This window comes from Grampus griseus, assembly GCF_964374135.1.
Source record: "Grampus griseus genome assembly, chromosome: 11".
Lineage (NCBI taxonomy): Eukaryota > Metazoa > Chordata > Mammalia > Artiodactyla > Delphinidae > Grampus > Grampus griseus.
The window spans coordinates 60,299,911-60,312,585 of NC_139005.1; the positions used below are offsets into that span (position 1 = coordinate 60,299,911).

At 38.7% G+C, this 12,675-nt stretch overlaps 1 protein-coding gene across 1 annotated transcript in view; it reads left to right on the forward strand.

Annotated features, from left to right (window-relative positions):
* GLIPR1L2 (GLIPR1 like 2) overlaps window positions 1-3,702 on the forward strand; it is a gene marked incomplete at both ends in the record, with an annotated part of 31,060 nt that extends 27,358 nt beyond the window's left edge. The window contains 3 exons of the mRNA XM_082666175.1: window positions 1,225-1,310; window positions 3,220-3,246; window positions 3,329-3,702. Coding sequence (XP_082522301.1) covers window positions 1,225-1,310; window positions 3,220-3,246; window positions 3,329-3,702 — 487 coding nt within the window. The remainder of the gene's footprint in view (window positions 1-1,224; window positions 1,311-3,219; window positions 3,247-3,328) is intronic.
* Window positions 3,703-12,675: the final 8,973 nt, after the last annotated feature.

Consider the following 12,675-nt stretch of genomic DNA (forward strand, 5'->3'; position numbering starts at 1 on the left):
GGTACAAGAACAGAGGTCCCCCACCCCAGGGATTTTAGAACAGTATAAGCTCTGCTTTTGAGTTGGAGGCATCTGTTTCAGTGATAAAGAATTAAGGCAGTAAAAGTAGACTACGGTATTAGGTAAAGGTGACTGGTTCAATTCTTGGATTTCTTGACGGCTAGTATTCTGGCTGGGATCCAAACAAAATTCATTTCCTTCTTGAAATGGTTTGATTGTGGAACAGTGAAATTAGAGAACGATATATGATCTGCAAATAACAATAGGTATCTGTATATCCTTGATGTACTTGAAAGCTTGCCATTTGAGGGTATCAGATACCTTATTGGGTATCATCAAAAACTTCTCATAAGATACGACTCAGAAATTTGATATTCACATTTTTGAATATGTATTTCTAAGGTTTGGCCATTCTTCTAGATGGCCCAGAGTGGCCTAACCAGGGACCTAAATGCCTAATGTTTGTTTTTATAGCTTGCAACTATACACTGAGTAAATAAGCAATCATGTTTAAATAACCACAATTAATGACCCTCTTCTCACTCAAAAATACATTTTCCCTATCTATCTTCTCTATCTTTCTTATTCAGATATTTTAAAATACGCTTCCCAATTCATATCTATTTTTGGGCCTCTTTTCCTAACTTACCTCTGGGCAATTGATGTAATAATTTTTAACTTCTCCCCTGTGCTCTGTACAATAGATTAAAACAACTTTGTAAAATCCCATTTACATTTATTTGCTTGTTTATATACTTATGTGTTTTTCATGTAGACCTCAAAATAATCCATGCAGCTGGGTATTTGTGCCAATAGGCATTTCAGGATTTTGCAAATGTTTCAGAAAACTAATATATCATTTATATATAGCTTTTTATATGTATGTGCCAATCAGGAAGCAATTAGTTATAAAACATTCTATAACATCCATTTTTAAAGGAAATTTTTTATACAAAATAAAATGAAAGAAGCTTTAAAACTCCCTCATATTTAAATTACAATACTTTAAAATTAATGGGAATTAGTTTCAGAAGAGAGTATTTCTGGGGGGAAAAAAGAGGGAGAAGATTACATCTGCAATTTAAGTACTTTTAAGTACTCCCTTAAGTCCATTTTTTAAATTAAATCGCCCTTATAAATTAATTAAAAATTGGTTAACCATATTATTTAAATAACATAAAATTTGAGACTTTTTCTAACAAAATGTTTTCTGCTTTTTTGTAGAGGATCTCTGTCAAGAAGTCCTTATCAACGAGGATTAATGTGTTCCCGATGTAGCATCTATGACAGATGCACAGATTTTCTATGCAGTAAGATAAAGAAAATAACTGAAACATGAAAAAAAATCCATAATGCATTGGATGACAAGAAAAAGAAGTGGTGAACACTAGTCTTTCATTGTCATGTTAATATTGTTCCTTTGTTCAGGATGGTATTGTTATATTATCAAAGGTGGTATCAAACAGTATCATCTTTAGATTTTTTTAAACTACACAACCTCTTCTGCCCTCTCTTACTATTATTCCTGCCCCTTAGTACATACTAGAATCTGAAAGAAGGAAAGAGAACTAACAGTTATGCCCTGAAAAAGCTTCTCAGTTAATTCCTGAAATAGCGGCCTGTTTGAGAGTGGCTGCTCGAAAGGATAGGATATTCCAAAACATTCAGAAAGAGGAAAGAAGTAAAGTAGCAAATATTTAATAGCCTTTTATTTTCATTTTTCCCCTAAACATTCAAAAGATAAAAGTAGAAAATATGTTTTATTAAATTTTTCTTTTAGTTTTTCTAAACATGAGAGCGTATAATCCAAAAGTATAACTATAGCTGGAATATATGATGCTTAGAGGAATGTGGTAGGGGATAAAGTCAGACAGTGAGTAAGGGGCATATTAGACTTTTATGTTAAAGAAACTAGTGAACAATTTCATTATAATGCCACTGCTGGAGTGACTCCACCGTAACATTTCTTCCCTTGCTTCATTTGAATCAAGATGCAAAACCTTGCTCTTCCTCTTCGCCTTTTCTTTCTCTTCCTGAAAATATCCAGACCTAAAGCCATTGGGTAGGTCAGAAAGAGGTAGGCATCCACACAGAGGGCATCCAGATGTGCCATGTTAGAACCTAAGCAAGAAGACAAGGGATTCATACATGATGTGGTAGGCATGGGGAAAGAGCCTAAGTAGGGTGAGAACAGTGTCCACATGGTATGGCCTTGTATGGGAAGTTAGAGCTCTCATGGAATGAGGTGAGTGTACCCGCATGAGGTCAGGCTTGGGGTATAAGATCAGGGTAAAGGGATGTCCATGCGGGAGTGGCTCACTATTTGGTGTCAGAGTCCAAGCAAAGTGAGGATAGAATCCACATGGGGTGGGAAGGAGAAGCCTGACATAGCGTAACACTTAAAATAATGTCAAAGATCCACCAGAAGTTCAGTTCATCTCCAAGGTGCCTGAGGAGTGATTTCTAAATTTTCCTCTAAGTGTACCATCATTGCAAGACAAAGCCCTGGTTGACATTGGGCTCTCTATGGGTGAGACTGCATTTATTCTCCCACTCTCCTTTCTAGTGGAATCTGGGAATGATTGTTTGACCTTCTCTGCCCAGGTGAGCAGAGGAAGGGAAATTTATTTCCTGAAAAGTATTATGATAGCATTGGGCTAGATAGCAAAAACGAGGAATAGCAGGCTCTGTAGTCAACCTTGCCATCTAGGAAATGAAGAGCAACTGAAAGCTTCTGAAAATAAGAATTAAATGAATAAAGTGAGTAGATTCAGAAAATTAATTTTGAATGATCTTGGGGGGAAGTGGGGAGAAGAGAGATAAAAATAAGAGATGTTCTAACAGGACATTGCAAATTAACTATACTTCAATTTTTTAAAAAGAGAGATGTAGAATTCTAGAATGTCGAAGATGGAACAATCTTTGAAAGGCAGGAGTGGAGTGGCTTATATAAGTTGTCAGGATTTAGAGACAAAATTAGTACTAGAATCCACACCTCTTCCTCCTGTACTTCTGTGCTCTCTCTGGTAGACCAGGAGGACTTTTACTAAAAGAAAATATGTTGTACTTTACAATTGGCTACTGGTTGAAGGGGAGACATCAAAGATGAGAGCATGGTGCCTGAAAACTAGGAGAATGATATTATTATTGTTGAGAAACATATATTCTAGAAAAAGAAGAAATTCTATGTAACTTTATGAACTTTCTTTTTCTTTCTAGGTAATGCAGGTCGTGACCAAGCCATATGTACGTATTTTTGTCCTTTATTTCTTGAACGATTTTACTACTTTATGTGAAATCCAGCTTTCAATTACTTCTTTATTTACAGATTACCGATTTTGGTATCCAAGATGGGAAGTACCCCGGCCAATTGTGTGTGATCCACTGTGCATGCTTATTTTATTTCTCAGAATGCTGTGTTTTTCACTAAGTGCCGCAATTGTTTTGATAATACAGTCTTATTTTCCAAATATATTATTGGAAGAAGAGATAGTTTTTATCCCTGAGGTAACTGGGCCAGCAAAGGAGGAGGAAAACATAGAGAAAGAGGAAGAGGAGGAGGAGGAGGAGGAGGAGGAGGAGGAGGGGGAAGGGGAGGAGGAGGAGGAGGAGGAGGGGGAGGAGGAGGAGGGGGAGGAGGAGGAGAAGGAGAAGGAGGAGGAGGAGGAGGAGGGGGAGGAGGAGGAGGGGGAGGAGGAGGAGGGGGAGGAGGAGGAGGGGGAGGAGGAGGAGGGGGAGGAGGAGGAGGGGGAGGAGGAGGAGGGGGAGGAGGAGAAGGAGGAGGAGGAGGAGGAGGGGGAGGAGGAGGGGGAGGGGGAGGAGGAGAAGAAGGACAGGAAAAAAGAGGAAGAGGAAGAGGAAGAGGAAAAGGTGGAAGAGGAGGTGAAGGGGTGAGATTTACCACTATCATAGGACAAAAATGTAATACAAAAAAGGCAAAAAAAATAAAATAATAAACACTGAAAAAAAAACCCACTGAGCTTTAACAAAAAAGAATATGCACAAACCACAACTGCAACACCTTTTATTTCCTTCTCTTCCCCATATTTATTCAACAAATTTAAATTTGAAAAACAAAGAAACAAACAAAAAGCATGTATTTTATAGTAAGTACTGTAAGGCAAGTTCTTGGACACTAAGAACAAATAAAGATGCGATGACAGAAATACTAAAAAAAGATTTGACCAGTCTAATTAATCTTAAGATTTCACTGTTATTCTGATAAAGAATGAAATTTCCACTTTCTAAACATGTTTCTATCTCTATGTTTTAAGTATTTTTAAATGGGTTAAAAAAACTCTTGAGTATTAAATAAGATTATACATGTAAGGTGCTTAGGACCATTCCAAGTTCAGGACAACCATTTGATAACTTTTGATTTTGTTGTTTTTATCATTCCTATCACAGTTGTTATTGGTGGTGATGATGGTGGTGATATTTTCCATGTGTTATCAAGGCTTCTAATACCATTATTTATCTTTGTAGTATATGTGTTTTGGAATGGCTTAAGTGGTATTTGTACATGCTGTTCGGAGACAAATTTATTATTTCTACTTCATGTTCAATATTTCATTAAAGCCTTGCTGTAATTCTTTACTAGGCTATACAATTTGTTGACACCAAGGGCTAATAAATGTCAAAAGTTTAATTATTTGTGATTGAGCAATATGGCTGCTTCCAAATTTATGTTATAAAATAAAATAAAAATTTTTAAATAGTTATTTACTTATAGTTATTCAATATCTATAGTAAAAGTTCATAAATTAGTAATATAAATTAACTACTTACCACTTGTAGTACTAATAAATGAACTGAGTAAAAATGAGTAACATAAGCAAAATACATCAAATGGTATAAACTTGATGTTTATTAACTGTATTATATCAAAAGCCTGTTCTTAAATGGGACAACATGAGAATTATATAAAAAAGCAATGAACTATCCTCTTGTATTTGATAGTTTCTGGTTTGTTGTTTGTTTGTTTTCATTTGCTTTGTTTTGTTTTTCAAGAGCTCTGAGATAGATATAGATATAGATATATAAAATTTCCATGAAGTCAGCCTCTTTTCTACCCAGCCTCCTGAGAAACAGCCTGAGGTAGAGAAAAGGGCTGGTGATTTTATTTATTATTATTATCTTATATTTGTGTGTCATTTCATAGCTTCTGAAGTGCTTTCACATAATTATTTAATACTCAAAGCCACTCTGTGGAGTTGGTATTGCTTCCACTTTTAAACTGAGAAAACTGATTTTGCATTTGCAAAGTGGTTCAATCTAGGACTGAGAACAAATTACTTTCTGAACATTCTGATGCATTTATAAGCATAAATTCCTCACCATACTATGTTCTATTCCCACTGCGACAAACCTTGCTCTGTATCTATAATCTGATTCCTACTCCTCTACATCTACTCTTCGCCATGTTCTCTGGTGATTTCATGGAATATGATTGCTACAGGCCAGTGGTTCTTAACTGGGGGCAATTTTGCCACCTCTCCACCAATGACATATGGCAGTGTTTGGGAACATTTTTGATTGCCACAACCAGGAAGGTGCTGCTGTTGTCTAGTGGGTAGAGGTCAGAAATGCTGCTAAACATCCTGAAGTACACAGGACAGCCCTCACAACAAAGAATGATCTGGTCCAAAATGCCAATAGTGTCACTTTGTTTTTGTGATTCTGTCTCCCTAGTTTGGGTGATGGTCCACTGACCACAGCTGGGCCCAGTCATGGTGTTTGGTTTGGGGATCCAGACAGACATTCGAGGCATGTCCTCCTTGGTGGCTAAAATTTTAATATGTGAAGCTCTGAGGCTATGTAGCATACCACATGGAAAGAAAGAATGAAGTCCAAACACAGAGAGAAGCAGTGAAAGACTGTTTGTTGTCTCTGATACCTAGTTTCATCCCAACGTTTCACATGAACTGTTTTGTTTTGTTTTTTCAGAATATATCCTAATTCTATCCAGTAAGTTTACCTCTTTTCTTATGTTATTTTGAATTCAATTCCTCTGATTCAACTGAAGGACATTCGTACTACAAATTTATTTTAATTAAAATTTTCATTATTCTGAAACAGCATGAACAAAAACTCAATTTATAGATGTTCTTCATATCATCATGTGGTCAAAGGAACAGTTTCTTCTTAAGTTTTATTTCCCAAATCTTTGTTTTTGGTATCATCTCTAGCTCTCCTAGAACCACACACCCTATGTGCTTAGAATACTTGTTTTTATCCTTATTACACGAGTCACAGGTGGACTCCTTCAGCTAGATCAAGGGATTATTTGTATGAATCCCAGAGGTGTCTGGGAAAGTTTTTCCATGGCTCTGAGTTCAGGAATGTACTTTAACCAGGATATGCTAGCATAGATAGGCTGGGGTGATAGATGAGCATTTGCTTGATTCCTTAAAGTACTGTGTATTCTATTCTGCATTATATAACTGAGAATATAGAAATGCTCCTAGCCCTGGTAAGGTAATCTCCAGAAAGTGTCTATACTACATTATGTGCAGGTTCGCCCCAGTATATGACTAGGCCAGAAGAAGACAGTTATGCTTCTAGGCCTTCAGTCATTTACATCTTAACCTCTGCAACCATACATCTGCTGATGAGGTGTAGTACTAGGAAGTTTGCACTCTTTGGTGCTGGAGAATGTTGCTACTCTCTGCTATATATCCTGACATCCTTTTGTGTCCTTTACATGAGTAAAAACTGTTTGATGTTCTCAAGTGTTTGTGCCTTGTTTATCCATCAATACTTTTACATTGTTATTGTAGCAGTTGTGCAGAATGGAAATGACACAAAGACTCCATATCCGGGCTTCCCTGGTGGTGCAGTGGTTGAGAGTCCATCTGCCGATGCAGGGAACACGGGTTCGTGCCCCGGTCCAGGAAGATCCCACATGCCGCGGAGCGGCTGGGCCCGTGAGCCATGGCTGCCGAGCCTGCGCGTCCGGAGCCTGTGCTCCACGTTGGGAGAGGCCACAACAGTGAGAGGCCCGCGTACCGCAAAAAAAAAAAAAGACTCCATATCCAATATGGATAAATCTCTGTAGGGAAAACTTTCGGATAATAAAGGGGACAGAGATGATACCATGTGGTACCATGTTGGTTTTCTATTTGCCTTTGATTTAGCTAAGGGCTGGAAAAAATAGTGTGAAAGAATCAGTATACTTTGTCAATAAATTTTGACAAAATGTTAGTGATCCAATGCTATCTTGAGTCCTCCATTTAAATGGTCAAAGATCATGTTTGTTATTCCTTAAAACCAGATAAAAGTGAAGATAGTTGGTTTTGCTATAGGTTCCTCAGTTTCCCTTAGCAATGGACTACAGTGCTGTGTGGTAATAGACACTACACAAAGGGAGTCTGGGAAAGAGCAGAACGTTTACAAGGAACAGCACACAGCAATGGGGGGAGGAACTACAGTCACAGGGCTTGATGAATCTAGAGGTGGTAGGACCCGCAATTATTTATTATAACCATGAACTCTCTTCTAGATCATTCAACACAATGTTGCCGGGAAACCAGGTTAGTCAGCTACAGGGGACTGGGATGGAGTGAGGGGGCACTGGACAGTAAGTACCTTTCTTTGCCTTCCTTACAGAAATTCAACAGTTTTGTCCTGAAAGAGGAAATTGCCAAAAGCACATGCCCACTTAAATTCAAAGTACCACCTGAGTGAAGGAAATATGATTATGGGCACCTAAAAATATCTAAAATCTAGGACTTCCCTGGTGGTCCAGTGGTTAAGATGCTACACTCCCAATGCAGGGGGCATGTGTTCAATCGCTGGTCAGGGAACTAAGATCCCGCATGCCGCACAACACAGCCAAAATGATAATAATAAAATAAAAATATTTAAAATCTGAGGAGTACTAATGATATTCCCCTCATTAAACAGACTTTATAGACCTTATCATTAGCGAAAACTATAATCACTAACCTTCTGACTCACTCAAGTTGGGACAGCGTAGTGTGGTGACAAACCTGTACAATGAAAACAAACAAACAAAAAAAACTAGCCAGCTATAACTTATAGTTTAAAGGAGCCCAAAGCCTGAAGAGCACAAAGTCACCCAATGGGTCCTTGGGAGTGAGGGTAACAGGGCCGCTCTAGCTTCCACCCCCTGATTCCTGGTCCCACGTAGTCTTCCTATTGGCAGCATATCCTTGCAGAATATTGCCTCTAACCTGGCATGTTAGCTGCACCTTCAAAAGACCATCCCAATGCTTTATCAGGCCAGAAGTTTTTGCATGGAGTGATATGTCAAATAATCAGTGGATTCCATAGTCAGTGTCCCCCTCCTGAAAATCCTCCATTGTGAAGTGAGACCTCTGATGGGATGCTAGCTTGTGTGGTATTCTCTTCCTGTGGATCAGGCACTCTGGAAGTCCACACATGGTGGTACTGGCGAAGACTCTGAGAGCAGGAAAGTCAAACCCATACCCAGAAAAAATGTCAGAATGGGTGTCTGTTCCAATGAGAATGAACCACTGGCTTTTCCAGAATGGAAGGAATCCAGTGTAGTCAACTTGCCACCAAGTGCCAATTGGTCTCCTCAAACAATAGTGCCATGATGGGGACACAACATTCATCTCCACTGTTGGTAGATCGTACGTAGAGAGATACCTAGGTCAGCATTGATAAGTGAAAGTCCGTGCATTTGAACCAATGTGTGGCATACATGCCTTTTATTTGTCCATCGTGCTAATTCTGGGTGCACAAAAAACAAAGCCTGGCTAATGTCAACTGACTGAGCCAATTTGTCTACTTGGTTATTCAATGCCTCTGGTGGGCATTAACCTGTAAAAGTCTCACACACCATTCCCACTCCACTCCCATATCTCCATTCACATTCCTTTGCCCCAGACCCTCTTATTTCTGATCTTTCAACCCTTTTTCTTCTAAACCCCTAACCTCTGGTCAGGCATTTTCTACTGTCCATGTATCCATATTAATTCCCATCTCAGGCCACTCATGTTTCCATACAAAGTGGTGACCAGGTAAACCACTCAGAACTCCACCTTCAAGATCTTCCCTTACCACTGTCTTTCAAGGCCACCCCTGAGTATGGCTGTAATGTAGCCATTGTACATTTTCAGCTTGCACTCACGTGCCAAGTCAACCAATTGATAAGCTAAGATTTGGCTTTTTTCCTTACCTTTACCTAGAGATACAAGACCCCCCACTCAATATAGTCATAGGTGTGAGTTGAGAGAGGGGTTTTGGTGTAACTGTGGTGAGTGAAATGGACGTCTAAGTTGCCCGCTCATGTAGCTTATTCATGTCCTCTGCTCCTGCTTGGATCAGTAACAGAGCTTTCATGGATTTCTGGATACAGTACTTGTCTCAGTGTACAATATAACACAGATCCTAGGGCAAGGACCATACATCAATAGTGAGGAGAGAGAAGGATGCAGTGGTGAAAGAGTAAAAGGTGTTAGACTAACAAATCAGTAACAAATTCTATCATGAGGAATACCAGAGTCTATGGATGGTATGAGTGAGTAGGTAACTCTGCTGCTGCATTAGGAGAGAGTAACGAAGGGTTCATTGAATGGAAACCTTGGAGTAGTCAAAGCTGAAAGACACAGGAAAGTTTTAACAATACAGACTTCCTTGGGGCACAATAGGAAATTGTACTTCTGGCTGAAAGCAGGGAGAGTGCTACAGGAAAGAACATTGGACTTTGAGACCAAACCATCCTTGATCCAGCTACTCACCGTTTTCCCTTTGAAGTACAATCATAGACATTCTACAGAGCACACTCAAGACTACAGTTGACCCGTGTATAACACAGGTTTGAACTGCCCTGGTCCACGTATCTGTGGATATTTTTCAGTAATAAATAATACAGTACTACATGGTCCATGTTTGGTTGAATCCGCTGATGCAGAGCCATGGATACACATGGCTGACTATAAATTATACACGGATTAACCCCCATGTTGTCATGTAAGCTACTAATGAGGGACTCCAATAATTTTAAGATCAAAGATTCCAAGAAGAACCTGGGCATTGTCAGAAAAGCATTTAAACAACAACAACAAAAAAACACAAGCAGCTCATCAAAGCGAATTGATTAAATGGAAATGATAGATTCAGAAACCTGTCTACAAATAAGAGGAAGTCACTTTCCAGGGGCCAAGACTGTCCTTGTGAGAGGATTTACTTCTGACATTGAAGGCTTATACTACACCGTGTGAGTTTCTGTATTCAGAAAAAAAAAAAAAAGTGAGGGAACTTAGTTTATGGATGACAATGCTTGGTTAATGGAGAGGATTTGTGTCTGACAGAATACCAGCTAACTGAAAATTTCTAGTAAAAGAAAAAAAGATGGGGTATATCAGCAAAATGGACAGAGATATATGCTGTGTGGCTAGCATAAACCCCTTCTGAGATAGCTAGATGAGATGGATAGATAGATAGATAGTGATAGACAGATATATTTATGTATACATATAATGACTCAGTCAATGACCAGTGGTCTAACTACTTGTTTTGGCAAGTGGGATACAGGGAACCAGACTTTAAAATAACCTCATTTGGATGCTGGACTTAAAAAGAAAAAGCCATGAGCTTTACCTAAAAATACAGGTTAGTCATGTTGATGCCCATCAGTCACATTCAGAGGAGAAATCTGCTCGTGATTGAGATAAGATATATATGTTCATGTAAGCTTTGGCAGTGTTAGTTTCCTGAGATGGGTGTGCTCAGGGCTGTAAGCTATGTTTCAGTGGACACATCTCCAGAAATTGCTCTTCTTCCTTGGGATTGTCCAGCTTCTAAACAGCCAAAGACATGTTTATATTTCAGTCAGTAAACAGGTCCCAAGGTTACGTGGTTTATCACCCATGGGAGCAACAAGTTATAAATAGGTTTTCTCTGGTATTGACAATATTTTTGGTTTTGACTTTGTGACTGAGGCCTTGACAAAGACAAAAAAGGCTAAAAGACAAGACTATCCACAAATACAGACCCAAACTTAGATATCATCAGATCAGGAAGTAGCATTTTATAGCACAAACAGTATAAGAAAGGAAAGACAGGGAGTTTTCTGGTGGCCTAGTGGCTAGGATTTGGCAATTTCACTGCAGAGGCCCAGGTTTGATCCTGGTCAGAAAACTATCCGACATGCTGCATGACATGGCCAAAAATATAAAAAGAAAAAAAAAAAAGAGGAAGGAAGGACAAGGAAATACAATGGTGAAGTAATCCTCTCAACAATTCATATCAAACACAAAGCGGAGGAATAAGTAAAAATTTAAATGGGCACTTTAAGCAATTACTAGCCAAAATAGGAGGAGTGATAGAGCATTAAGTAATGTTCCAGATTAAAAGAATGTGTTTCAATTCACGTTGAAGGATGATAAAGGTAGATCACCAGTTGAATTGTTTCTAAGAGTTGGAGTTGACAACGAGGGGATAGAGATGAAAGATGTAACTCATAATTACCCAGGTAAGTTTTTAGACAATTGTTATTCCAGTCATTATATTAAGAGCAGAGATTCAGTTATATGTCTCCCAGATAGAAACATTAGAATTCCAGTAATCTGTGACTTGTTATACAAATGTGACTACTAGGATTTCATTAATAAGAGTAATAGGCTGGATCAGCCCTGTCTCTCATAACTAAGGTAGATATCATGCTCACAGAGTCTCCCTACCTAGGGGAAGGGAAACTCCATGGAGTTTGGAACGTAGGTTGGAATGAAGAGAGGAGAGAGTTTGGTCATACCATATTTGCTGTTCACCATTTGGAGTATTTCTCAAATATATCTCCTCCAATAGGGCAAAGGAAAGATGCAGATAGAGAATCAGGCAACAGTAAATTGGCATTTTAAAGAAGTAGAGAAGAAGAGAATGTGCCCTAAGCATTCTTACTCTGTATGTCCACAACCCTTAAGGAAGGATCTTGAGAGAAGCCTCCAGCACTGATTCAATAACTCTGAGTCTATTGCTATGGACTTGGACAAAAGGCAATCCCTGTATGGGCAATAATGAGTGAACATTGTGAATGTGTCAATTCCTAGTGCAATAGTGTAATTTGGAAATAGAAGTGGGAATAATAGGTTATTTAATCAGTGTTGAGATTTTTCCCCTAAGAACCCAGGGGGAAAATTCCCTGACAAAATAGCCAGCCAGGCCATGAACAGAAATGCAAAGCAGATACCATGTTTTAGAATCCATCAAGGTATTGAAATGTATGCCAAGTTCCTAAATACAATGGCAAGGATTAGAAAGTGGCTTACATTATATAAATGACTACATTTTGTGCATAAAGCAAAATAACATTGCTTTTGTAGATGGTTTCTAAATCCTATATAAAAAGTATAGTCTTGGCATAACACGGTGCAATGATAATTGGTTTAGAGGCCATGAATCAGAATAAAAAAGAAAACTGATTTTTTATGAATCAGAGATATAATAAAGAAGAAAAACAGTAAAACGGGGGCCCATGAAGAGTTTCTGTTTCTGGATCTTGGTCAAGAGTTAGAGCTGCAGAAGCTTTGTGAACATGGACAATCTAAACTTAGAAAGTTTTCAGACAGTAGGGTTATGGACAGCTAACCCCTTTAGATAGTCGGAAGAACTATTGATAATACCAGGAGATCAAATGTCCATAGTTGGGGACAATGGCTGGGGATTCTGGGATCACAATTTAAGGGA